The sequence below is a fragment of the Miscanthus floridulus genome, chromosome 8 (genome assembly GCF_019320115.1).
Source record: "Miscanthus floridulus cultivar M001 chromosome 8, ASM1932011v1, whole genome shotgun sequence".
In the NCBI taxonomy this organism is placed as follows: Eukaryota; Viridiplantae; Streptophyta; class Magnoliopsida; order Poales; family Poaceae; genus Miscanthus; species Miscanthus floridulus.
Window position 1 is genome coordinate 5,303,440 of NC_089587.1, and position 26,449 is coordinate 5,329,888.

The window sequence follows — 26,449 nt, forward strand, 5'->3', positions numbered from 1 at the left end:
AATGGGGTGCTAAAGGGCCCAACACAGACAGCGTTCGCAAGGCATGCAGTGAAATAACCCAGCATACGTTGCGCGGTCAACTAAACACAGTACTTGGGACACGACAGCCACTCAGACTTCTACACACACTCCCTACTACTCGAGACTATCCTTTCTTACTACTCTTCTTTTCTTTCCTTTACTCGACCATGTCCGTCTTTCATGTAGACTGAGACCATGTCATACTTTCTTCCTCCAAAACCATCTCCTCTTGTTTACCTTGAGAGAACACTATGTCATCAACCCGTTGTGGATTTCCCGTTTGAACACCTGAACATTACCAAGGAGAAAATTTTATAGCAAAACGGTACGGCGGTGTAACTTGGTAAATGTACTTAGTCAAAAACCTCGATACCATAGAAGTAGTAGCAACATATTAGCAGATAAGTAACAAAAAAAGTTGATCGGTGGAGAAGTCCGAGCACCAGGTGATGATCCTACAATACAAATATGTAGAACGGGTAGTACATGATGTAAAAATATAAGAACTCTGGAGAAAAATCAGCAATGGTGATGAAATAGTGTATGTAGCTCGGCGGTCAGTTGGTGTGAAGATGTATTTATATTTAATATATACCGCCCGACCAGTTAGTGTATAGCTGAGTCTCCAGCCCTAGCTAGCCTATAGTCCATAACGTCGAGCGCGAAGCCCGTGCACGTGTAGGAGGAACAAGCGTCGCCAAGGAGCCGCTGCCGACCACCCATAACGCAGAGGACAGACGCTCGTGCACGTGTAGGGAGGAGCCGGAGACAGGGCCATCTCTGGGGACATCCGAGCGTCAACATGACTGTTCGGGGGTTCAGAAAATCGTTTGGAAAGCAAACATGGAGAAAACAACTCGGAGAAATATTATGGCGATATACGAAGATTGGAGAATAATTAGAAAAATATTAAAGCGTGACTTAGCTTTGGACGGAATGTCTGGTCGGCGGCGTATGGCGTTATCTGATCGGCGTATGGCCATACCCCCACATCGAGCGAAGGTAAGTTATGTCCAGGGGGTGCCAATGCACCACCCAAAAAATATATAAACAGTGAATTTGATTAAATTTCTACCATATATGCACCTCATATTAGACTTGTTTATACACCCACAAGGCCAATGCACCACCCTCTAATTTCCTATAGCTTCGCCACTGGTCCTCTGTTGAGCAGGGGAAGAGAGAAGGGAGGAGTCATAGGGAGAAAGATGACCGTAGGGGCAATATGGTCTACGGACCAATCTTTCTCTCTCCAAAACTGTGTAAAAAAAACTTTATACATACTTCAAACTATATTTCTAGTTTCAAAACATAGTGGAACTACATTGATTGAATTGAGTGGCAAGAACAGAGAAACCCCATCGAGTGAGATTTATGTGTCATGTAGGCTGTTTTATCTCTTCCTTGATTTGTTTTGGCTCTGAAGTTGCTTTTTTTTAATGTGTCATGTACTCATAAAATTTCTGAAAATTCTTCTACTATATTAGACTCAAACTTTGTCCAAATCTCACATACCATTGGGTGTGTCTATGATATATGTAGACATGCATAATGTTATAGACTTAACATGTGCCGATGAGGAACTAATTCTTCAAAGTACGTTGTTACAGGTTTTCTAATAAAAATAAGTAATTAGTCAAAAAAAAAGTAAGCGCTCAGGCTAGGCTATCGTCGTGTAGCCGTACAGCTCGAACCAGACTCACTAGAAACACGGAACATTTTGGGCCTCGTTTAGTTCGTGGCAAAGTTGGCGTTTGTACAGTGCTCGATGTGACGGCGAATACTGTAGCACTTTCGTTTGTATTTGTGAATTATTGTCCAAATATTGACTAATTAGGCTCAAAAGATTCGTCTCGTAAAGTTCAACCAAACTGTGCAATTAGTTTTTTATTGCATCTACATTTAGTACTCCATGCATGTACCGTAAGTTTGATGTGACGGGGAATCTTCTTTTTGCATAGTGTCAAAGTTGGGAGTTTTGTAGTAACTAAACATGGCCTTGGTTATCGCGGCTAGTTCCGACAAATGCAATTAAGGTGCACACCTAAATCATACGCATCAAGGAATATTATGTCTAGCCCTAGCTACCAAATAATTTCTCAACCGATTTAGAAACCACGGAAGTAAATAACCAAACGCTTGCACCTACACCCATATAGACAGGTTGAGAGTTACGGCCAGGCTAGGAGCATTCAAGAAGCGAATCACGCCCACAGGTTGTGATCGGTTTCAAGTCGAGCCTAGCCTGGCTAGCATATGGGAACCAAACCCTCACTAGCCTAGCTAAGTCCATGAGACTGGTTCAACCTAGACGGGTCGAGAGTTAAGAACTTACGAGTCAGTTTAGGAGTATTCAAGTAGCGAATCACACCCACAGGGTGTGTTCGGTTTCTAGTCGAGCATAGCCTCGCTAGCATATGGAAACCAAGCCCTCGCTAGCCTGGCTAATCCGTGTAAGGCGTGTTTGGTTCCATGATTGCATCCTAGTCTAACTGTCCAACTAAGCTCTAGCCTATTGTTTGGTTGTCCAGCTGTGTTGTTCACACGTCAAGTGAGTGGTGGTTCCCCTGTGTTCATGCCAGTACACCACGAACCAGGCGAGCCAGGCTCCACGGAAAGAAAAAAATTTCCGCAACATGCGAGCTAGCATATGGCACGTGGACGATGTTGTTTGGTTGCCCAGCTGTGTTCATCACACGTCAATTGGGTCCCCTATGTTCACGTCGTGCACCACGAGAGCCAGGCTAGGGCTACGGTTTTGCATCACGGGCTAGGTCTAGGGCCTATTTCAGGCATCCAACTACGACGGACTGCTTGCATACTACCCAACCAATTATACCCATATAAGCGATGAACAAGTGAAGGCACGCGTAGCATGCCACTTATACACGTCACAATAGTTTGATTTCTACATTGATTTTCTTGCTTTACTTGAGTCATAGAATTTTTGGTAGCGAAGGCTAAAAAACCCACTCTAGCATGCTACCTATTTCGCCACATAAATTTGTTAGCCCCTACTTCTCCTCTCCAACTACCTACTTCTGTTGACTCAACACATGAGCACCTAAAATTCTTTTTCGCCGTTTGCAACCCGTGCTCGTCCGTCGTGGCTCGCTCGCGGCTTCTCCCATGCTGTTGCCCCAAGGGAGCCTGCTGTCGTGCCCTTCCTAGACCTCGACGGTGACGTCTCAAAGCTAATGGCGGATGGATCTGGCCACCCCTAGCCGTTCCCTGCCTCCACAACCGTCGCACGGCTCCTCGCCACATGTCTTCCCCGACCGGAGCCCGTCTCCTACTCCCCAGCCACAGGGAGCACTCGACGACCGGTTCCGGCGAGGGCAGATCTAGCGCTTCCCCGGTGGTGTGGATGCCGCAGCGGCGGCCCTCTCACCCGAGCGCTCGAGATGGCGATGAGGGAAGGAAGAAGACATGTGGGTCCACATGTCATTGACTTTAGAATGAACTTGAGGGCTATAGTTTAGATAGTATTGCTAGATTTAGAAGAAAAAATAGATATGATCAAAATGGATGGCTATCCAAACATGCAAGTAGGGGTCTATTTTAGATAGCATTAGAGATGCTCTTATGCTGAGAGAATGGATGTAAATACGTCCCATCCGTATACTTCTCACCTTCATAGATGTAGCTCGTATCTTGAGAAATTTGAGCGCATGGGCCCCACACAGCAAAGCATAGATGGCACTGCATGGACCCGAAAAAATTAGGTGGATATATAATATGCATAGAGCTTCAGTGCGACCATCCATGATATGCTGTCACGTGTATACAAATAAAATAATCAAACGTCTATGGTCTTTCTCTATCTACTTGTATGGATCCGTGATTGACTCGCCCCATGTAGAACCACGAGTCTGATGTGTGCCGTAGCCCGTGCTGGTTTCTACGACTGATTTATTATGAAAGAAAAATACTATATCATAATTAATAAGTCGGTATATTTTATATGCATCCAATTTACCTTGCTACATAAGACGTGGCATGGAGCACGGTTTGTACACGTCATGCGTGCATGCAGGGCCCCACATGTCAGGGAGGCAGAGCCTCCAACATGCGCATGCATGTCACGTGACCCGAGCCAGCGGCGGCGAAATGATCACTTTTTTTCAGATATAGAGAGCCTTTTAGTTGTAGTATAGTAGCAGTACTACTACTCCATTAATTATGCAACTGCAGCAGAGATTAAACCTGTTAATTACAGTTGAGCCCTCCCTCTTCAGTCCCCTCTGCTACCATGCATAAACCCTGTTTCTCGAGTATATAAAAACGCAACATTATGGATCTCATTTTTTTTGCAACATCCCTTTTTTTAACTGCTATATAAGTAGTATATACTCTATAAATTAGTGCGTCTGAATAGTATCAATCAGCTGATCAGCAGCAGCAGAAGTGAGGCCAGCTACATCAACCTCAGCTGCTGCGGCTGCCTGCCACCTTGATATGGCGCGCACAAGAGCTCCATCTGCGGCGGCCGTGGTGGCGACGGCAACGCCGGGGGAGCAAGCATGCCCATCGGCCGCAGCGATGACGAAATGCCGTGCCACGCCGCCGCTGCCGCCGACACCGACGCCGGGGAATGCGTAGCGTCCGGCCTCGCCTGGTACTGCGACACATGGTACTGCCACATCATCTGCTGCTGCGTCGGCATGAGTTGCTGCAGTTGCTTCATCATCATCGCCGACGAGGTCGCGGCGGGGAGGCTGGCGCGCGGGCCGTACCCAGGGCTGCACACGTACTGTTGTGGCATCTGCGAGTCCACCCGAGACGAGACAAGACGCCATCGGTCAGACGCCATTTGAATTGAACCGCAACGCAATGCAGAAGCCAAGAAACCAGAAGCAATGGTGCAGTGATGAGTGATGACAGGAAAAAAAAAGAACTACCTGCTGAAGCGCCGCGGCGTGTCCCAGACTACCCATGCTGTAAGGGAGGTGCGGGAACGGGTACGGCGTCGCGTCCCGCGGCGGCGGCGGCGGCCGCGGTGCCATCTGATGGTGCAGGTACTGGACATGCTGTGCCGTCTCCGGTAGCGCCGACGATGCCGTGGCGGGCAGGTTCTGCCAGGAACCACCACTGACCTGAAACATGCAGCGGCACAGCAACGGCTTCGGTTAGACAAGAGTTCAGAGCAGCTCAGTTACTGGTAGCAGCTTTCACAAACATGATCAACGGTAGCCAAGCTCTAGTGTCTGTTGCGCTCACAATCTTCTGTCGGCTGGCGCCCACATCGCAGATGCCAGTGGATGACTGCTGGTGAGCCGGGACGCGCACGTCGAAGTGCACCGTGTAGAACTTCTCGTCCCGCGTGGCAGCGGTGGCCTTGTGCGAGGTGGTGAAGCCACCGTTCGGAGGCCTCGAGCAGCGGGCGAGGGGTCTCTCCTCAGGCTTCGCTTGGATTTGTGACGAAGAAGCGGTGGCCTTCTCCTTGTTCACGTGCATCTGGATCACATGGCTCACGTACACATGGGTGATGCTTCTCTTCCATGCCTTTGGCGCACCCACGTTTTTCACCAGAGGGTGCTGCAGACAACAGCGTTGCATCCATCAGCTAGATAAAAAAATATTCAGTTTTCTCAGTAGCTTGGCCAAAACCATTTTGGATTAGATGAATTTTAGCGATCAACCAGATGATATTTCTGTTGCATTTGCTGAATAAGCAAGTTAAGAACGTAGGCAAAGAATGAAGTAGATAGCACCTGCCTTGTTCTGATTTCCAGGTGTGGTGAAGTTTGTGGATTCAGAAATTGTATTGGCGCGAGCTGCCAGTTTGCTTGAAGAGGGCCTGGGAACAGTCATACATTTATCATCTTCTTAAAAACCCAACTGATAATGTCTTCATAGGAAAAGAAATAATGTAACCAGTTTAAACAGAAACTTACTTTATTAAGTACCCAGCTGGGGTACAAGGCAATGGAGTCTGAACCAGAGGTGCAATTTCTGATAGAAGTAGTAGCAACATATTAGCAGATAAGTAACAAAAAAAAGTTTTTAGTCTAATGAACTTCAGCTGTTCTGGCGTTCTAGATTTGTAGGAGTACCTTGTGCACTGTTGTTCTTGGCATTTTCCCTCTCATGTGGCACACCCTCAGATTTATCAGAATTTACCTGTACAAAAAACATATTTGAGGGAACCATGAAGCATTAGGACCAAATGAAGGTGTGGTTACACCTGTACTTTCAGAAAGATAACAGTGCAGTACCGGCCAAAGAGGAGCCTCTGGCTTCTGTGCAGGGTGACATTTGCTATCATCAAACTGCACTTTCTGCTGCTTTCGCGTGCTACAAACAGAAATAAACATGAGAATGCAGTTTAAAAAGGACAAGATTAGCGACCAAAGGGCTTCCATGAGCAGTTCTCTACCTGTTATTGGAGGTGTCTTTAGATGGGCTTGGCAAATTCACAGCAGTTCCCATAGAAAGGTCCTGTATTTGCTCGGTTGCTGACAAAGGTGGGGTTTTGTTGCTGGATTGATCTGTAGTGCCAGCCACTGGATTTACATTTGGAACGATATTCGTTTGTTCCACCACTTTATCTATGCAGGCACTTTGGTTAGCCAGTTCGTTAGCAGCACTTGGCAGTACGACTGTTTGGTCACCCTCCTTAGTAGGTCCTGCATGGGCAATCACACAAGGACTATGAACATTTTCTAAAATCACAATACTTCCTTTTTAGTATGATAATCAGAAAAGACAAGAGTGCAGACAAACCTTTTGAATAAGAAGTTGAAGCAACATTTGTGTTTGAACTATCTGCTATAGCCTTGTCGGCTGTGAGCTCACTATGAAAGGGTACTTGAGATAGAGACAGCAAAACATCAGCAATTGCTTCCTCTTGTTCTGTAAACAACTGTAAACAGAATGTGCATCTCACTACCAGTTTTCAGTTTTGCGTCAAGAGAAAACAGAGGAAATTGTAGCAGCAGAAAAGTATTTACAGAGCTTCCATTGGATCTTGTTTCCTGGTCTACAAATGAAATTTGAGCACTGATAGCCGAAAGATGACGCCTCTTTTTGACATGACGTGATGATGCAGAAGCAAATCGACCGGCTCGCTTGTTTATGGCTGAAAGTAGGATGCCAAAAGTTGAAATATCATCTAAGCTTAAAACCCACAAATGAAACTACTCATCCAATATGCCATCCTCACAACTCAGAATCAACTGCTTCCTATTAATTAATTACACGATGCCATCTGTGGATAAAGCAGAACACTTGGAAAGAAATTCAAGTACCCACAAACACATAACCACCAAGGTTTCAGGTGATCACTATCAACTGTTCCCTGTCTAACAATAACAACATTAACAAGTTTCTCCAACCCAGCGTTAAACCATATTGTTAACTTCAATTTTAGTTCACAAAAAAATGTCAACTTAAAATTAATGGTATTTCGATTGAGCTGTCTTACATTAGTGTGGCTATATGTGAATCGCAGAGGTAATCTCTTGCAATTGTATTCTTGAATCCCATGCGAATACTACACTTATTTTGGTGCTGCACTATTTTTAATTTTATTTTTTATTATATAGATAAGTGCAGAAGGGCGGGCCTGGTGCAAGCGGTAGAGTCTTACCGCCTGTGACCGGAAGGTCCCGGGTTCGAGTCGTGGTCTCCTCGCATTGCACAGGCGAGGGTAAGGCTTGCCACTGACACCCTTCCCCAGACCCCGCACAAAGCGGGAGCTCTTTGCACTGGGTACGCCCTTTTATTTGTCGAGTATACTGTAATTAAAAAATAACAATGGACGAGGAAGCCGAATTCCCTTTGCTCTGACCATGCGGAAGAATAAATAGTGTGGTTAATTGGTACCTGATCTTAATTTTCTTGGAACTGGAGGATCGACAGCATCACACCGCTCAGCCACCTTTGAAATAGAAAGAATGAGCTCAAAGATGCGCATAACGAACAGAAAGCAAATGGTTGAACACGGACATGGTAAAAGGCAGGAAAGATACCTTTCCAAGGGTCCTCACTCTTTTCCAACTAACCAGGCCGCTGAAGCTGGCTGTAGACATCGAGCAGAGTACTGCATCATCACAGACCTGATCAGATCCCCCCGCCTCTACCTTGCTGTTCATGTCGCCGTTGCTTGATCTCCACTTCAAGGTCTTAGCCTTCAGTTTCTTCTGCCTCAATGCTGCCTTGTGATCTCCACCTTTTCTCTCCTTCCCGTTACAACCTGGAGACAAACAATATGCAACAGCAATTAGCGTTACAAATCATGGCGCGGCAATTTAACGGTTAAAACAGCTAGGCACAGTTTTACAAATTGCTTTTCTATAAAAACAAGAAACGAAAGGGACAGTTGATGCCATTTGGTCTTTTGGAAATGATAGTAATCTGAAAAGTTCAGAATCAAAAATCTTTTACACTAATAAAAAAACTCGAAAGCAGTACACACAGCAGATCACGCAGGGGGAAAAAACTATATGATTGCGGTGCCAAAAAACATTGAAACAATTTAAAAAGATTTTTTTGGAACGACAGTGCCAAAAATCTGAAAAGTTGGAGAGAAGAGCTCTAAAAGCTCTCCAATTCTCCATGTTCCATGAGGGGAGCCACAAGCAGCATCTGTGAAAAGGACAAGAAGCTGAAAACGAAGGCTTTCAAGGGTCGCCTTGCGTGCATATCTATCTACACGTAGGCAGTAGGTGACAAGCGAGCGTTACGACCCAAGGCAGCCAGCCAGCATCACCGTATCTCGGGAAATTTCTTCACGAAAACCTTCACCCAAACTAACCATCCAAAACCAGGAAAAATCTGGGGCGCTCCACAGAAAAGAAAGGCTTCAATCTTGTGGCCAGGGGATCGCTACACGTCAGGGCGAAAGGAGCACAGGCCATGAACTGAAGATGGCAAGCTCCATCCATCCTACGGTTTACGCTTACAGCTAACTTTAACTTCCCAAAATTTAAGTTCATTGAAATTTTTAGATCGTCTATCTAAGAGGATGAGGAAATTTGAGAAAATCAGTTAGTACTAGTAGTGGCTAGTAGACAAATGCTGTGGTGGTCTCCAGCACGACCCCTAGTACATGATAGTACGAGCTGCAGCCAATGCTGCTGCAGTCAGTCTTGTCTGAAGCCTGAACCAATAATAAAAGGAGGAGATTTCTCGAAGGGGGAAAAAAGAAGAGAGAGATATAGTAGGACCTTTAAAAACAATCGCAAGAACACACACTATATCAAGGTGGTCAGTGGGCCCAGCGTCCCCACCGGGTGAGGAAAAGAGACCAGAAAAGTTTTGATCTTTTGAGGAGGAGCGCGCATTAGGAGAAAGATAAGGGGCATTTTGGGGACGACGACTACAGAGATGGAACAGCCGCCGGGTTAGAGCACTGTGACCATCTGCTACTGCTCTGAACATCGGCGGCGGCCGGGGAGAGAGGGATAGAGAGAGAGAGGGATAGAGCGAGAGAAGCACCAATGGAACAGCACGCAACGCGACACAACACAACACATACCAGCGGCAGCAGTTGGAGGAGGAGACGAGGTGGAGCCACTCCCTATCGCGTGTCTCCTTGCGAGCTGCTGACGCCCAACCACCGGCTCCTGCTTCTCCCTCTTCTCCATATCGACCACCCAGAAAGGTTCACTCACCGCTAGCTAGTCCTAGGCTAGTCTATCTCCAAAAGATCTCACAGTGCTCTCTCTCTCTCTCGTCTTCACTCTACACGGACTCGGGGAGAAGGAATGCAGCGAGAAGAGGAAGAGGAGGAGGAGAGGAGATGAGGCATGGGATGATGCATGGACGGATAGACATGCACATGCTTAACTTAGGGCAAAGTGAACGGCAGCTATCTATAGGACTGCTGTGACTGGGACAAGGAGACAAGCATCCAGAGACCAGCAGTACTACTCCGTACACTCGAAGCAAAGTAAGGCCCGGTCAAAAAAAAAAAAACACAAACTATCACAACAAATCTTACCGGACATGTATGCAATATTAAATATAGACGAAAATAAAAATTAATTGTATAATTTGGTTGAAAATCACAAAACGAATGTTTTAAAATTAATTAGTCTATAATTAGCCATAAGTGCTACAGTAACTAACATGTAGCTAATGATGAATTAATTAAGCTTAATATATTCGTCTCGCAGTTTTCCGACAAACTATATAATTAGTTTTTTTTATTAATATCCGAAAACCCTACAACATCAGCGAAACATCACGTCCAAAATTTTCATTTCGCGAATTAAACGCACCCTAAGGCAGCAGCGGCAGGGAAAAGATAGGATAGATAGGAGGAAGAAAAGAAAAGAAAAAAACATGCTGCTGGCTGCTGCTGCTTGGTCAGTTAGTCCTATGATGAATGCCGACGAATCAGATGCCGGGAAAGTGTGATGAGGGCATTGCAAAAGGCAGCAGGCTGGGCGAAATGGAAGGAAAGCGGACGGACGGGGAATTTCTTTTATTTTCTGTGGTGGTGTTTGCTGCCTGAAAACGATTCATGGATCTTTATTGAGTCTCATCTTTATTAGACGACCCACCCCCTCCAACCCCCCACACAAAGGAGAGGGAGTGCATTTCTAAACCTTTATCCAGATCCAAAATATAAAATCTTTTTGTTTCCCAAACTATTATATAGGCAGAAAAGAGGCAAAACAAAATCAGATTTTTTTTTGTTTCTTTCTTTCTTCAAGGATCAGATGATGATAGCTTCTAGTATTAACTACACGCCCATATCTTTACCCAACCAGAAGGAAGGAGACGATAGATGCTAGCTTTACTACTAGTTGGGAGGACAGAGACACAGAGTTCATCATATCTTGGGGATCGTTACATTTATTTAACACCAGAAATGGTTGGTACGGCAGATTACATAGTAACCGCCGAATTAATCCTGATCCTGGGCCGGGAGAGGAGATGCCCGAGGTCCCCATCTCATGATCCCAGGCATGCAACTAAAGCTCGAGTAACTAAAAAAAATCACAAAACAAGACGAGAAAACAGGAGCAAAACTGAAGTGATAAGATAACAGCAAGAACCCAAGAAAAGGAAAGGAGACGGCTGCGCCTGCGACTGCGAGAGAGAACCGTCGCTTGGAATCCGCAGGCCGCAGCCATAAAACCGTAACGTAACACAGCATCGCAAGAAACATAGCAGAGCAGAGTCGTCGTTGCAGGAGAAGACGCGACGCGGCGCAGAGCAAAAGCCCGAAAAACCGGAGCTTTCCGCACACAATCCTCCAAAAGCTGGAAACGCGCGGTCGCACGGAAACGGAACGGGAGCGCACGGGCCTTACCTCCGATCTGCATCTCCTCGACTCGAGTGGTTGCCGCAGCAGCGGCGGCGGGAAGAACGGCGGCGGCGTAGCAGGGGAGGGAGCAAGCACGGGCGGCCGGCGGCGCGGGAGGGCGCGAGCGGCATGCGACGCCGAGAGCCGCGCGCGGGTGGGGTGGGGGCGGCGGTTGGGTGCTCTGCGGGAGAGGATGAGATGGAACTACTGGAAGCAGGAGGAAGGGAAGGGGAGAGGGTGAGTGAGTGAGTAGAGTGGTAAATGCGAGGTGAGGACAGGGGGGAGCAGCAGCGGCAGGCAGTATAGATGACCAACGGGGCGGTCCGGCCCGGCACCGCACGGGCCGTGCCAGCACGGCTCGATAGTCAACGGGTCGGCAATCGGCATGGTACACCGTGTCTCCCGGACCGTATCTCACAGAGCCACGGGTTTGGTCTTCGTCCAGCCACGACCCTATGGACTGATTTTTGTGTCACACCGGGCCAAGAAACACGGCCATTTTCACAGGTCGTACTGGCCCGAGGTCCACTACTAGCCCAAGGTCCACTAAGTGTCGACATAGAGAGAGAGGAGGGGGAAGAGGGTAGGCCAGGTCGCCGGGAGCAGGCAGGGTCGCTAGGACGCAGAGGGCGTAGAGGAGCGGCGGGGGCTCAAGGCCCGCCATCGCGCGGGGGCCTTGGGGAGGAGGGCGGCTGCCGGCGTGCTCAAGGCTGGCGCGTGCGCTGCGGCCGCGAGGGGAGGCGAGGAGGAGGTGGCCGCCAGAGCTGGGAGCGGCGGAGCTCCGGATCTCGGAGGCAGGAGCTGCGCAGGCGGCGCCCTCCCTCAAGCGATGGAGAGGAGATGAAGAGGGGGTGAGCGAGATGAAGAGGAGAGAAAACAAGGAAGGGAGGGAGTCGCCGGATCTGCTCGCCCGTGCGCCGCCGAGGGAGAGTGAGTGAGGGAGGGAGGTCATCGTACCTGCACCAGATCTGAGCGGAGGAGGCACGACAAGGGAGCCCGCCGTACACCGAGGGAGAAGATGGGAGGGAGCCCGCCGTGCACCAAGGATGAGGAAGAGAGAGGCCATCGGATCTGAGCTAAGGAAGGGAGGGAGGGAGAGAGATCCGCATGGGGAGAGAGAGATGGAGGATGGGGGAGGGAGGGAGGGTGCCGTCGTGCACCGAGGATGAGGGAGAGAGGGAGGCCACCGGATCTGAGCTGAGAGAGGGAGGGAGAGAGATCCGCACGAAGAGGGAGAGATGGAGGACGCCGGGGCAGCCGTGGGAGGTGGCGGCGGCCATCGGCGTGCTCGTCCCCGAGGCGGATCTGACTGGAGGCGGCGGCCGTGCACCCGCACGTGGCAGGAGGAGGCAGGGGCAGCCCGCGGGAGGTGGCGGTGGACGCCACCGAGGAGGATCCGGCCACGTGTAGCAAGAGGAGATAGGGTTAGGGGGAGCCGGGGAGGTGAGCTGGGAGCGCTGCCGCGCGGGGTTGGCAGACCGGGCCGCTAGCGGGCCTCCGGCTCTAGAGCGGGCCGTGTCCGTGCTGGGCCACGTGCCTGGGGTAAGGCCCAGGCATGGTCTGCTCCTCCGGGCCGTGCCAGCCCGGGCCCGCTAGCCGTCGGGCCGGGCCAAAAAAATAGGCCTCGGGCAGGGCCGACGGGCTCGAGTTGCATGGCCATATATAGCAGACAGGCAGGCGGCTGCATGGCTGAATTTTTTATTTTCAGCTTTTTCTGAAAGATATTTACAAATACACCCCATGCAGTATCCTTTCAAAAAATAGACACTGACCTCTGCGCCGTGATAATTGGCGCCGAGCTTATACGTCTCGACGCCAATTGCTTTGGTGCCGAGGCCCAGGGTCATTTTCTGTGTGTCGTTGACGTGGCTGCTTGCGTAGCGCAGACGCGACATGAGCTCGGCGCCGTAGATCTTGGCACCGAGCTCGGTGCCGTAGATCTTATCGCCGAGCTCGGTGCCATATTTTTTGGTGTCGACCTCGACGCCACTTTCTCTGGCGCTAACCTGCCTGACATGGCTGGGCCTAACGTGCATGTCTCCGCCGGAGTACTATAATGTCTGCAGTAGAGCCATGTTCTGGTAGACTAGAGGAAGTAGTACTAGCGTGATAGACTGTATGAGTACTAGCCGGTGAATGAATGCCTAAGCCAAGGAGAAATGTGATGCATTATCTGGGCTCACATCCCCATACGGTTCACGGCAATTTTGAGCTATAGTGTGGACAGTAGCTAGCTGTAGCAGTAAATTTTCACTTTCTTTTTTTGAGCTATAGTGTGGACAGTATCTGGGCGTCGACATACCAACATAACAAGTTGCAAAACAACAGCATGGAATGGAAAAATAAAGGAAAAAAGAAAAAAAGAGTAATAAGGGCTGGGTCAGCCCACCTTCGTTCCAAAAAGGACGCAACTATGGGATTCGTGCCAGTCAATTTATCTAAAATTTAACGAAGGCTATGTTGGCTTAGCTGAAAAGCCAGATTGAAAAATATTGTTCGTTGATTTATTGTGCGAGAGAAAAACACTGTACCATGGCTGAGTTCAAGCTAACAGGGCCCAAGTTTACAGTGATTAGTATTAATATTTATGCCTAAAATAAGTTTTATTCCAAAAATATATTCCGTCACTAATCTATTGATACTTATTTTGTATTAAAAATGCTAGTATTTTTTGTATAATTTGGATAAAAGTTGAAATTGTTTGACTCCTTCGGAAGTCGAGAATTGCATTATTTTTTAGGACGTAGTACTACTCTGAAGGGTTAATGTTTCTCTGACTATTACGCATGCGTTGTTCAGTCAAAGTTGCTTGTTTCAAAAAAAAAAGAAAGTGAAAATTTGCTGCTACTGTCCACACTATAGCTCGAAATTGCCGTAAACCATATGGGGATGTGAGCCCAGATAATACATGGTTCTCCTTAGCTTGGGCATTCATTCATGTGCTAGTACTCGTTGAGTCTACCGGTCTAGTACTACTCTCTCTAGTCTACCTGGATATGGCTCTACTGCAGACATAATAGTATTTCAGCGGAGACATGCACGTTAGGCCCAGCCATGTTATGCAGGTTGGCGCTAGAGAAAGCGGCACCGAGGTCGATGCCAGAAAATATGGCGCCGAGCTCGACGAAGATCCACGGTGTCGAGCTCATGTTGCGTCCGCACCATGCAAGCAGCCACGTCAACGACACGTAGAAAATGACCCTGGACCTCGGCGCCAATAAGCAATTGGCGCCGAGACGTGTAAGCTCGGTGCCAATTGTCATGGCGTCGAGGTCAAGGTCTATTTTTTGAACGGATACTGCCAGGGCCGTATTTGTGAAAATCTTTCAGAAAAAGGCTGAAAAACAAAAAATTCAGGGCTGCGCGGCCTGAGAGTAGGGAGAGGGGAGGAGCAGGAGTTGTTGGCTGCTGCTGCGGTGCGACGGGGCCCACCCTTTTTCCTTCTGCTCGTTTGACTAATAAGTCATGACTGAAAATACTGTTGACTGATTCGTTGTGAAAAAAAATACTGTTAGTTCGATAAAAAATACGAATTATAAACCAAGCGAACAGAGCTGCGGCCCTTTGCACTTGCCTAATCTCCGTCCCTCCGCTAGACACGCTAGAGAGACGAGAGAAGCAGATACATAGCATAAATATCTGAGTCAAACTAATTTAATAATAATATAAATTTATATAAGAAATGGCCATACTTAATTAAGTATCTTTAGGTTCATTACAAGATATAATTTTTTATAGAATATCTCTCGCTGTCTCAAAATAAATACATATCTCATTTTTTAAAGTCAAACTTTTTAAATTAGACTAGTGATATGGAAAATGGTATCAACATTTATGTCTCTAAATAAATTATTATGAAAGCATACCCCATGCTCGATCTAACGATACTTATTATACATCATAATATTAATATATTAACTTTTAAAAAATTTAGCTGCTCAGAAAAACGAGATGTTCGTTTACTTTGAAATGGATAGAGTATATTTTATCCTATAATATTACTTAGTTAAATTTTAGAGAGCTTGACTAGCGATAGAGCTAGAATTACGCCTTTTCCTAGACTAGAGTAGGCAGCAGTGGTATGATGGTGCAGGACTGGCAAGCGGATGGTGATTGTTGCGTGGTGATCTGCTGATGCTGCCGCTTCTTTATCAGACGTGAACATCCCCTTTCCTCCTTGTTTGTTTGTTGCCCCTGAATCGCGATCAATAATAATTGCTGCAACGAGTTCAATTAAACGACCAAGAAGATCACGTACTCCGTACGCGTCTGTTTAAAAATAGAAGTCATTCTCTCGCTGGTTGAGAAGTCAGCTTTTTTAACTTTGACCTATTATATATAAAAAATATTAATATTTATAATACATAATTAGTATCATTAGAGAGATCGTTGAATATACTTTCATAATAAACTTATTTGGAGATATAAATGGTGCACGTATTTTTTTACAAACCTAGTCAAAGTTGAAAAAATTTGACCTACACGCATCACATAACGTCGTCTATTCTGGGACGGAGGAAGTAGTTTGGAAATAGAGTGCAAGCGGGCAGTATAGTGCCCAAGTCATGTCTGGCACGGTTAAGAGGCATTGGCGAATCTAGCCGAAAACATTGTCGGGTCAACTCCATTACATATATAATTTTTCTTAAACATTAACAGCCTTTTGCTAAAGGATTAATTTTGATAAACCCCTCTAAATCCACCCCTGTTCAGAGCCTCATGTTGCACTTTCAATTGCAAACTCGATTTGGAGAGCTCAGGCTGATCAAAGGAAACCATAGCATGGTTTCTTAGGCAAGCAAAAAAAAATCTTGAGAGCTGATTAGGTAGAGGCAGAAAGTTCTTTTTTTTCATTTTTTCTAAAAAAATAGCGACACTTTGTGATAAGCAATGAACGGCACTTGACCTATGTGTGCTTTGCCTTTTTTTTTGGCCGAGGAAATGTGGACACGTCCACAAATGACGGTACGAGAGATTGGCCGGACCAAGCATTAGAATTCGTGGACTGCTCAACACTGTGGCCCTTTTGGTAGCATTTTTTGGTAGCTCCTCGTGGCCATGAACCAAATAGATCCTCCATCAGTGCTCTGCTCCATATAAGACTATCTTCAACAACCGTTACCTAAAATACAACATATTTTACGTTTGGGTAGCGCTATAGACAAAGAGTTCAATACATATTTTTAATCTTCTCCAACAACAAGACACAAAAGAAAACCCTTTCTGTAAATAGGACTTCAGGAGAGAGGATACTCAAATTTTGGTTATATCTCTCCTGACATCCAAAATAGGTTTTCCATACAGGTACTCTGTTGGAAGCTATAGATATTTTGTTGAAGCCCCATTTTGGGTTTGGGTCTCCTGATGGGTCTCCTGTTGGAGACAGCCTTACCCGCTCTTTGGGGTCTGAATCCACTGTAGGAGCTAAAAAATAGCTTCATTCAACTTCTCCTTTGTGCATGCGAGTCCTCGAAATGCACTTCCTTTGTGCGAGTGAGGCGCAGGGCGGGGGAGGTAGAGGTGGGGAGGGGGGCAGGAGGGACAGAGACGGAGCTAGCGACGCGGTTGCGGCCAAGGCGCGAGGGGAGGTAGAGGCGGGGAGGGCGTAGAGGGAGGAGCTAGCGACGCAGTCACGGCCAAGGCGCGAGGGGAGGCAGAGGCGGGGTGGGGGAGGACAGAGATGGTGCTAGCGGCGCGGTTGCGGCCAAGGCACAGGAGGCAACATGAACGAGGAATCGACGTCTGTCCATGCGGTGGTGCGCGAAGGCACAGTGAGGGATGACCAGATAAGGAAGAGATAGAAGGGGGAGAAAGGAGAGAATAGGAGAAAAAATAAAGGAAGAAAAAAAGAAAATTACATATATTTTATCCTTTTTATCCATTTTAAACGGTTAAAAGAAGTTGTTTTACTTGATACCTTTTCGAACCAGATGAGCTAGAGCAAAAAAGATGCTTCATCAAAGGAGTTGCTGCCAGAGTCGTTTCTGAAGCAGACAGAGCCCTATCAAAGACACCCTCCATAGAATCTTGGTAGGCGGCTTTTTTGTAGGGACATTCCGCAAAGGCAGCAAAGGGCAATTGTAACAGAACCGCCCAATTTATACAAGATCAAGTACGGCTGTCCCCGCTAACACGTTGACACGCGTATACTTTCACTCATATAAACCCGGTAGTCCGCCGAGTGTCCCGAAAGACCTCGGTAAATCAACATCACAACCAAGATCGCGTGATTAAGCAAATACACATCACATACGCAGGGTTGCAGCGGAAAATAATATTACAAGTGGATTCATAAATAATAGTACAAGTTTGGGTTTCAAAACCGATTAGTGAAAACAACATAGCTTTCAAAAAATTACATTAATATATGTTCCAAATACATTGCTAGCATAAGTGACATCATCCGACAAAAGCATATAGATGAGAAGTAACTATAGAATAACCGAGCCCATCGGTGGTTAGCCACCATCTTCAACAAGCCGAGAACTTCACCTGCAACATGGTGGGATAAACCCTGAGTACGAGAAGGTACTCAGCTAGACTTACCCGTCAAAACTAGAAATAAAGGACACCAAGGGTCATGCAAGGCTTATGAGGTGGACTAGCTTGACACAGTTGCATAAAAGAGCTTATGAATATAGTGACCAATTAAAACTTAGCATCAAGATTATCATCATTTACCTGTCCACTAGATTAGCACCTGTACTAGAGCACTCACTTATTAGGAGCAAACAATATTAACCATAGCAGGTATAATAAGGCTGTCATCATCATATCATCATGTCTGAACCATTATGTTATTTAGTGTATCTACTTTGGAGATAAGCCCGTCAAGTTCTCACTAACCGGGAGAGACGGCGACTCGAATCGAATTACAACTCAGCTGAGGGGGTATTCCTAACTCTCACCCTGGCATACTTTGCAAGGGCAGCCGTGGGTCACTTTTGGGACAACTCATGAACCAAATTCGTGGGTTCGATCAGCGCCAGCACTCTCAGGGATTACCCTTCTGCCAGGACGATCAGGACTTTTAAATCACCTGCCCTTGGACTCACGCCTATGGCTCCCTTCCGAGGCGTACTTTATACTTATCGACTCCTGGCCTGAGGTGAGCTACTCGGCTTCGTGGTCGGTCTTCGGACACGGCCAACTAAGAGAGAGGCATGCGTTCAACATGAATAGGAAAGGCTCCAAGATTCAGTCCTTAAGCGACACAAACGGAGTCACTACAAACCGGCAAGCCTCCGCCCGGTCTTCATTTCAAATTAAGACAGGTTCTTTTCCACGATAGCAAATATAGTCAACCGTGCCATATGTATATTCCTATATCTCGCAGGTGACAGGAAATCACCTGACTTCTACCGCGTTTAAGCAGGGCTAAGCACTACACGAACCTGAGCTACATAGGATTAAGGGTATCAATATCTGGACAAGGATTGGATAACCAATGCAGCAAGTGTTTGCATCCAACACCTAAACTTAATGCAACAATATATATATGTAACAATAATACTTTAACTGTATTTCGGAAATTAGGAGGCTTAATATGCTCCGGGGCTTGCCTGGGATCCGACACAAGTCAGTTCAGTTAGCTTGCACCGTCATGGGGACATCTCCGGTCCTAGCACTTGCTTAGTCCTTCCATCTTCGGGATATATCCACCAAACCAAATCTTTGGGTTTGGCTCCAACATCGCATCCTTCACGTGGTGCATCTAGCGTACCTAGATGAGATGCAATATACAAGTGCATAAATATGAAGAATAGTACCATGAGACGCATCACAAAATAGCAAGCAAGACAAGCATAGTTTACACTAACACACTTAAGTACTTTGCGATGCTTAACTTAAACATCACACAATCTATCATGCTAAGATGGCAAAGAAGACGACAACCCCAAGCATGACACAAGTTTCCCAAGATCTCAGGTGCTCTAACTCAGTCATCATTCAAGGCATAAGTCACACTTAACAATATACAAACAAACACTATAATTGGAATCTACCAATTTCTGGACATGCAAACAGCAGCTACAAGATTTAGCTATAACTAGAGTTACACAAATCCAAATGACTTGCAAGAAGACATTTTGGAAAGCTTATGGAATTTTCTACAATTCATATTTAATCATCTTAGCATGATTCTCAAGTTAACTAAGTCAAATATATCCATTTATAGAAACTGGTCCACAATTGACAGAGAGCAGCCATTTCTGAAACCCAACTTTAAACAGGCATAACTCACAAACCATAAGACCAAATACCACCAAATTTTAACAGAAGCTATATACATGAATTATCTATAACTTTGTTATTATCACCAAAAGCTCATTCAAATCCTAACTAGATCAAACACTAACATCTTTTAGATCTGCTCAGAACACAATTAAAACCTGACAGAAGACTTAAAAGTCATGTAACTCCTACACTATCAGGCTTATGGCCTTACAATTTGAACACAAGCAAGACCATGAAATTTGCTACAACTTTTGTATTCACTACAACCATAGCAAACATCATTTACACCACGAAAATAATTGCACAAGCAAAACTGCCAATGCAGCCCAACCGCAGTGGTACAGAAAAGTGATAGGAATTTCCGAGAAGCATAACTGGAGTTCTAGACCTCCAACAAACATAAACCATAACTTTTTTAAAAGCTTAGGAAGTTACCTACAACTTTCTTATTCTCATCTTAAGATGATTCTATAGTTAGAAGGGTCAATTAATCCAATAATTGCACCTCTATCCAAAACATAGACAGAAACTGACATGCCACTTTAAACAGCTATAAATAGAGTTATACATGTCCAATAAATGTGGTTCTAGACTTTTTAGAAATCTTATCAAATTCTAAACAACTTTGTTGTAAACACCTAAAGCTAAGTCTACTATTAAGAAGGCCCCACAGTAAGAACAAGGAAACCCTCTCTGGGTTTGGGCAGAAACAGCCACAAAGATTTAAGCAAGTATAACTCAAGATCTACTTAACCAAAAATCATGATATTTAGCTTTTTGAAAAGCTTAATAAAAGTACAACAACTCATGTATTATCATAAAGTCATGATTCATAACTTAACTAAGCCAATTAATTCAAGCATGCAGGACTATTCAGAGTTGGAGCAAAGCAATACAGTACATTTGTTATTTTTAGAACTCTTAAAATATAAATCCTACACTTCTGAAATTTTTACCAGACAACAACAATCAGCTTATGAGAACTTCATAAAAATTTCACATTTATTTGAGCAAAATAACTACAGTTATGAAAAAGACAAATACAACTAGCATTAAAAACCTAACTGCCTATATCTATTTTTACAGCTAAACCTTTAAACTAAAACATGTAATATTATAGATCTAGTGCATAGATAATTTCACAAGGATTCCAAAAAGTCCTGATTTACTATTTTAAGATTTTTCTATTAATTATTACGATTTTCCAAAGTTCAGCACAGAATATGCATAAAAGGAAAAGATAAAAGAAAAACACTTTTACGTAGGGAACCCTAAACGTTTCACGAATCGAACAAGCCCAAGAAGGTAAAATCTTGTCTCTGGCTATTTTACAAGTGGAACCTTGATACTTGTTTCTATTTACACGTTAGTCCTTCACTCCTTCTTCACGGAGTCGCAGCAGAGCACGGTAGAGGACCGACGGATCAGCCAGCTCCGGCGCGGTGGTGCTTCGCCAGCGGCTGCATGCGTGATGGCGAAGACGAGGGCGTGGATGGCATGGCGGTGGACTGACCCACGGGCGGCCAAGGAAGGGCCGGTCTGGCCAGCGACTACCTACGGCGGCTCGAGCACTGGAACAGCGACGTGGCGGTGACGGCGCTGCGAAAACGAGAGGGCGGCGCGGCAAGGGTTACGGTGGCGCATGCGTGCCGTGCCTAGGCACAGCAGCGGAGGAGGAGAGGGAGCAACGCCTAAAGCAGCAGCGACAGCGTGAGCTCCGCTCGGAGTCAATGGCGGCCATGGCCATGGCGCCCACGGCAGCAGAGCGGAGGAGGGCGAGGGCATGCGCGAGGGAGAATGAGGAGTGAGGAGGCTCGGGTGTCCGCTTTGGAGTAGTAGGCCACGCGGCAGGGTCGCTGGGACACGCGGAGTGGAGAGGGAGAGCCATGGTGGGGCAGGCTCTGCATGGCTGCCACACGCTCCCCCATTGAGGAGTTTCCCAGAGCACCTGGCAGGCGACGACGTGGCCACATTAGAACCAAGTTTTGGGCATCTTCCGGGCATATTCGGTTCTAGGCGCCTTAAGCAAATTGGCTGCTCTCTACGTCCTCTCCAACTTTCATTAAGGGTAACTGGCCATTAGAGCTATTTATCAGCGGTTAACTAAGGCACAAACTGCTAGTGTCAGCATGTTGATAACGGTCACGGGAACTCGCATTCGGAGGTCAAAACTCGGTCAAACTCAATGCAACTTTTTGTATGCTCTTCTCCATAATATAACCTTCAACTTTTATTTTTGGACCAACTCAAGTTGCTTAGCAAAATTTAGAGAACGCGGGATGTCAATGTCGATGCTTAGTGAAACTCCAGACTTAGAATAATTCTAAGTGCTGAAGACTGCAGCAGAATCAATCTTGTGACCTTTGTTTGTCAAGCTTAGAGATAGATTTAGACTTAGGTCCTTAAATAAAGTTTGTAGTACACAAACTATACTACAACTTTTATTTAAGGTCAAACCTTGTATCTTGAATATAAACCATTCTTTTACTTTGGTCAAAGCAGCATCTCGTTAACCCTAGAATTAGAGTTTTCGACCAATTGAGGCATTTTCTTGACATGTGCTCAACACAAACCCTTCATGACTTTTGTTGTAGAGTTCAATTAGAGTTATTTGAGCAAGGTTGCAAGGTTTGGTTGACTTCATAGGTTTCCATCCACTTGATAAAGCAATTCATGCAAAGATATGACTTATCATTTCATGTGACTTTTTGATTCCAAACTTCATGAAACTTTTCCATGGATCAATATAGATGGATATTAATGCGAGACACATGAAACAAGTACATCCAGCATTACTCAAGCATACTTTTTAGAAAGGGCAACATGTAAGCAATGGTGCATGGTCCAAGTTTAAGTGGTGGCTCATTTTCATATGTTTGACCTAACATCTCCAACACCACTTAACATGTCATGGTTGAGCTTAAACCCATTGCTTAACTAGTGACAAACACCTGGGGTGTTACAGCAATGGCCCCACATTTCTAACGAAGACCGCTTGAAATATTTGGAAAGGGAGGAATATGAGAATATATTTCCAAAGGGAAGACGAATTCACCGGTACGAAGTTGTTGACAGCCAAAAGTGGCCAAGGCTTAAAAAGGACTTTATGACAATGTTCCTAGTGTTAAAACAGTAAGAAGAATGTTGGAAACATCGGAGCTTGGAGGGTGAAGAAGAGAGAAACCGGCGCTTGTAGAACTAGTCTGGCTGGTTTTCATGTGAGCTAGCCCGGCCACCCGCATCAGGCTCGTGAAAACCGTCCAGGCCATTTTGGGACTCGGTATGGCCGGTTTTCCTATCCTATTCCGAACTGATCGGTTTCCAAATCGGTTTTGGATCTATTTTTGACGTGGAAAATTTGGAGATTACAATATGAAGGTGTTTTCTACTAGGATAAGACTACTCCCTCTATATAAACAAGAGGACATGGCCTATTGAGGGATCCAACATCCAATTGACTTTTTTTTACATCGATTACACCTTTGCCATACTTTTCCAATTTCCTGTTGTTCGTTGCATCTCCCTGCGAGATCCAGCGGCGTCTTAGGTGGCCTTGCTGACTCTAGGACAACCTCAGACATGCATCTCCCCGACGTGTCTTCCCTAGAGGTGTTTCCGAGTTCTTTGCGCGGCAAAGAACGGGCTCCAAATCGGTCTAACCGATCCCTTGATTGGTTCATCGGTCTCACTGGTTTTGAAGTTGTTTGATTTGTGTGATGGATCCTGTGCGACCTCAGGCGTGCTAGTCCGTGCTGGTGTGTGATCCAATTCGTCGTCAACAGAAGTGTTTGCCTTGATGAAGAACGAATTGGCGTTACGAAGAGATGCTTCTCATCCATGGATGGATTAATCTTGTTTATCACTTTGAGTTTGTGTGTGCTCCATTCCATTATGTAATAAGACTATGCAACACCTGCCTTGATCAAGAACGAATTGCCTTGAGTATGAATTTATATTTATATGATGTATAGCAGTACGTGCTCTGTGCTCCTGCTATTGTTAGCAATCAAGACAGGCAGGCGATGACCGATGAACCCATCTGCTGATCTGCAAAGCAAAGCTCTTTGATCGGCCTAGTTATAGCTCCGATCCAGTGATTTCGGTGACTCAGTCAGTCTCATCTCTGCAAATCTTCAATGGTGGCCAATGGGGATATGTACATGTACCCTCCCTCCTGTCCTGCGTCTGTACCGCGATCTTGCCATTGAAGGAGAACATGCAGTGTTTCCTCTCCGTGTCATTTCCTCCTCGTGATCGAACGTTTAACGCCCCACTCCACTCGATCAGCTTGCTTCAGAGCAGAACACATGGATGGTACATACGAGCTGTACTGAGTTCCGGAGTTACTCTTCACGCGTGTGCCGCACAGCGCAGCACATGCATGCGTGTATTCTTGCTGCTGTTTGGACTTTATTTGGGGGGTTGGAACTGGAATCCAGGCGATAATGCATTCGGATACTAGCTCCGTCCACGCAACTATAGAATTCGTGTCGATCAAAATAGTCTAAGTTTAACTAAATTTATATCAAATAGTATTAATGTTTATGTCTCTAAATAAATTTATTATGAAAATATATCTTATAACGAATTCAATGATACTTATTTCGTATATCATGAATGTTAATGCTTTTCTATATAAATTTAGTCAAAGTTTAAACTGTTTAACTTTTTTAAAAACAAGAATTGCATTCTTTCGTGGATGGAGGGAGTACTAGCACCGGTGCAGCAAGGGTTTTTGCTCCCGGTTGGAAAACCCCTTTAGTCCCGGTTTCCCAACCGGGAGTACCAATCCGGGACTAAAGGTACCCTCCTTTAGTCCCGGCTTGGCGCCCGGGACTAAATCCCGGTTGGAAACACCAACCGGGACTAAAGGGGGGTCTCCAGGGTTGGCGTTCAACGCCACGCGGCAGGACTTTTAGTCCCGGTTGGTGTTACCAACCGGGACTAAAGATCCCTCTTTTTTTTTCCTTTTTCTGGTTTCTATTTTTGGTTTCTTTTTTCATTTAATGATTAGTTAGTTTTGATATTAAAATATATTTTCGAATACGCTGCTAATAGTAATATATAATAGTAATATATATGTGTACTTCGCACGCGTAAGTTTTCGTTCGAACTTTGTACATAAATAACAAACGAATATACGCGTCCTTTGTACACCATACTCTATATATATTACAAATGTTTGATATATAAATTGTTTAGGTCCTTAGGAATTCACTCCTCCAGATTTGGATTCCACGTTTCGTTCGGGTCATTGTAGAACTCGCCGTTAGGGTTGATGACCTGGTCATTGAGAAATCCTGCTATAGTCTCTCGAATTGCTTTAAGTTGGTCAAGTCGTATGACTCTTTTCCTCAACCATTCAGTCTTCAATAAAAGTTAAAGGAAAAAGTATTAATATATATATATATATATATATATATATATATATGTATGTATGTGTATTGCTCATGTAATTACTTATACAAATGAGAGCAATAAAGAAATTGTAAATATACGATCGAAATAATATGAAGGAAAAAGTATTTATATACGTACTTTGAGACGCTCTTCAGGAGTTCTCTTTGAGTACGCCATGATGAACTCGCAAACATAGTATCCGCAGTAGTCGTTACCCTGCTCCTGCCTTAGAACCCACTTTTACGAAAAAAAATCAATTAGGGTGAATTGAAATCATCATATGGTGTTAATTGAATATAAATGTGTAGTTATAGTACTTACTTTGTGTGCGATTACATCCAGTGGCTCTTTGCAATGTTTTATTTTTTGTTCCTCAATTAACCTTTTCCAAACCCTGCTCCCAATAAAATAAAAAAATAATTTAACCTTTAATAATTGTTGAGAGATCGGTGCCATTATATATATATATATATATATATATATATATATATATATATATATATATATATATATATATATATATATATATATGTTGTTATAGAGAAACTAAATTAATTACCCTTGTATAATATCTATCATGTCTTGATATTCAGTTTGTGATTTTCTCAACGAGTCTAAGATTTTCAATCTACTATTGGCCATATCGATGACCATCAATATCCAGTGATTGCTGCATAAACATATATATATATATGTGTGTGTGTGTGTGTGTGTGTGAGAGGTAACTAGCTAGTAAGGAAATATTGATGTCCCATATATATGATCGACATTAATTACTTATAATAACACTCACTTGAAGTTGTAGGAGAAGAGTCTCTCCTTCTTGTCGCGTTGGTTCACTAAGAAATTCATGAGATTTCTCTCAGGTTCTGGCTTATAATCCTTCGGGGGGTTAGGGTGTTTAAATACGACATACGGATCAACGAACCCAACATCATTATCCTTTCTCTTTCTAAGTTCTGTCATCTCATATCTACATACATGAAAATAGTGAATATATATTGTGAATATATAATAAAGAAATTGTGAATATAGTAGAAAATAATCACACTTACAGACAATAGCAGCTAACGAGACTTTTTATCGAGAGAGTCCAGGTGGCATAGTTGGTGTAATTCTGGAAGCTCGACATAGATAATGTCATTGCCACAGAAGTAATGGTGGTTTCTAATTCTGACAGAAATATAGATTTGTCCCGCAGCAGACGCCGACATGTACCACTCGTTTAGCAGGTACATTTACGTACCCAGTTCATCTAATTTCTCTGGGTTGTATAGACTCTGGCCTGCTACAAACTTCTTGTAAGGATCCACTTCCGGAGCAGATGGTCCTTCAGCGAGCACTTGGGCAAGGTTCAAACCAGTGTCGTGATAAAACTGAAGCAACGACTCATAGCCGCCTACCTCCTCCATTAAGTTTAAGTTTGAACCATATTCGTTAGGAACGACAAGGGGGGGATTGATTGTTGCGATTGTTGTCCGAGTTGTGCAACACCTTTCCCTACTGTCTTCTTTTTTTGCGCCGCCTCAT

At 45.0% G+C, this 26,449-nt stretch overlaps 1 protein-coding gene across 2 annotated transcripts; it reads right to left on the reverse strand.

Annotated features, from left to right (window-relative positions):
* Window positions 1-4,014: 4,014 nt before the first annotated feature.
* Window positions 4,015-9,762, reverse strand: LOC136475564 (probable GPI-anchored adhesin-like protein PGA55). Of its 2 annotated transcripts, XM_066473060.1 has the most exons (14): window positions 9,503-9,762; window positions 7,995-8,218; window positions 7,849-7,903; window positions 7,613-7,741; window positions 6,975-7,102; window positions 6,748-6,886; window positions 6,401-6,650; window positions 6,240-6,318; window positions 6,078-6,144; window positions 5,919-5,976; window positions 5,740-5,821; window positions 5,242-5,559; window positions 4,923-5,117; window positions 4,015-4,786 (listed from the first exon to the last, which is right to left on the reverse strand). In XM_066473060.1, exons 1-14 carry the CDS (start codon window positions 9,609-9,611, stop codon window positions 4,439-4,441), a joined length of 2,181 nt encoding a protein of 726 aa, XP_066329157.1. In that variant the 5' UTR covers window positions 9,612-9,762; the 3' UTR covers window positions 4,015-4,438. The 2 variants fall into 2 exon arrangements, with proteins under 2 accessions (XP_066329157.1, XP_066329158.1); XM_066473061.1 differs by lacking the exon at window positions 7,613-7,741 and having other exon boundaries at window positions 4,017-4,786; window positions 9,503-9,758.
* Window positions 9,763-26,449: the final 16,687 nt, after the last annotated feature.

Coding starts and splice junctions, on each gene's coding strand:
- LOC136475564 (XM_066473060.1), bottom strand. CDS start 9,611: ATGGAGAAGAGGGAGAAGCAGGAGCCGGTGGTTGGGCGTCAGCAGCTC. Junction 8,219..9,502: donor TCCTCCAACTGCTGCCGCTG/GTATGTGTTGTG, acceptor GTTTGTCTCCAG/GTTGTAACGGGAAGGAGAGA. Junction 7,103..7,612: donor GGACCTTCCGGTCACAGGCG/GTAAGACTCTAC, acceptor TCCTACTTTCAG/CCATAAACAAGCGAGCCGGT.